At 39.3% G+C, this 1,735-nt stretch overlaps 1 protein-coding gene across 1 annotated transcript; it reads right to left on the bottom strand.

Annotated features, from left to right (window-relative positions):
• Positions 1–293: 293 nt before the first annotated feature.
• On the bottom strand, positions 294–1,454 carry LOC131032129 (xyloglucan endotransglucosylase/hydrolase protein 24-like). The gene is made up of 4 exons (XM_057963057.2): positions 1,295–1,454; positions 1,102–1,202; positions 769–962; positions 294–660 (listed from the first exon to the last, which is right to left on the bottom strand). Exons 1-4 carry the CDS (start codon positions 1,452–1,454, stop codon positions 294–296), a joined length of 822 nt encoding a protein of 273 aa, XP_057819040.2.
• Positions 1,455–1,735: the final 281 nt, after the last annotated feature.

Raw genomic sequence — 1,735 nt, 5'->3', positions numbered from 1 at the left:
ATTAACTATAATTAGAGCATTCTAGACCAAGATATGCTATTAAAGCACATTTTGGGTCACTAAACAATAATGTGTTGCCAAACATCATCAAGCCACAAATGAAGCTAAGTACAGTCCATATTTTATCAATGTTTCAAAAATGTGCTTGAACCAAAGTGAAATAAATCACAAATTGGAATTGTGGCAGAGTGAATGACTGAAAGAGAACTAGCATTCAAAAACTTAAAAATGCGGAGAAATTTCTTGGTCTGAGTGTAGAGTGGAATGAATCAGCGCCTGATTCAATTTGATGTCTAATGGGTGCATTCAGCAGGAGGGGCCAGTGGAAACCATTTCGTGTTGGAACAATAATCATATATCATATACTTCTTGCGTACCCATTGAAGCTTCTGCTGCTCACTCGAATCCAATGCTGCTTTACTATACCATGAATTTGCAGAGCAATCAGAGGAAGAAGTGCACACCTGTGCATTCAAATTTTGGTATGAGGCAACGAAGGGGGCTTTGCTCCAGTCGATCTTCACAGCACCACCTCTAGTTGCCCAATCAGATCCGTTCCACAGACTCGAATATAATGTCATGCTCTGATTCTTAGGATACGCCACACCCAAATTCTCAATGTTCTTAAACACTCTCACTGGAGTTCCATCCACAGAAAACCTGTATAATTTGTCTTATTAGAATGGACATGTTGATAATATTCTAGACCCTAATCCCAGAGGGAAGTTAAGCAGCTAAGTTTAAGGGATAAAATTAATCATTACTTACACAATTAGTTGGGGATTCCAGAGCACAGAGTAATTGTGGAAATCTGCAGTGGGATCAAACCAGAGGTAGAATTGCTGCTCACGATTGCCTTTGCCTTGAGAGAACAAATTAGTGTGCATGATATAGGGATCTCCAGACAGATTTCCCAGAAACTCAAAGTCTATTTCATCGTGCTTATCCCCTTGAGACGACAGCTGCAAGCATCACCAATAAATATTCAGTAGATGAATTTACATGACATGCTCAAATTCATTAGCAATCAAATTTAATGTCCACTGGGTACTAATTTGACAACTAGTTTATATTGAAGAGAGAGGGATAGGAGAGAATTACATAGTAACCTGTTACAGTGCCTGCCGAGTTACCGGGCACCAATTTGATTTGCATATCAATTTTAGCAAACAGATATTCACTCTTCGATTGGATTCCTGAACCTGTTTCAATTCACAAAGGAAGTGGGCATAACGTAAGGGGAATCATGATCTTTGAATCTAACAATAAATCATCGAATAAATAGATAATTTACCTGAGGAATTGTCAAGAGTTAGTTGCCATTGCTGGCCGTTGTCAAGTATCCTAACGTGGTCATTACCCCACATGATATCAAAGTCGCTGTTGAAATCTGCAGAGACATGGTGGGAAAAACCAATGTGGATTAAGAATAAACATAAAAAGAGCAGCGCCATGGACAATGCGAAGCTATCTAAGCACAAGTAGAATGCTAATGTAATAGAGAAGAAGCAAAGGGAGAAGAAAGCTTAGGGCAATGTATAAAACGAGGCAAACGATATGTATATAGAAGAGAGAGAGAGTGTAGGCATACAAGAGAATCAACAAGAATATTTTTCTGGAAAGTGACAGAATCGGGAGCTGCATAGTTGAGTATAGGACTAAATGTCATGGTCGGGGAAAGCTGTCGACTGTGTATAGATACGGCACTCTAGCGTTTTACATCGCAATCGACGTT

This window comes from Cryptomeria japonica, chromosome 4, assembly GCF_030272615.1.
Source record: "Cryptomeria japonica chromosome 4, Sugi_1.0, whole genome shotgun sequence".
Classification (NCBI taxonomy): Eukaryota; Viridiplantae; Streptophyta; class Pinopsida; order Cupressales; family Cupressaceae; genus Cryptomeria; species Cryptomeria japonica.
The sequence above is the reverse complement of the archived record's forward strand: the minus strand, read 5'-3'. Positions and strand labels throughout refer to the sequence as shown.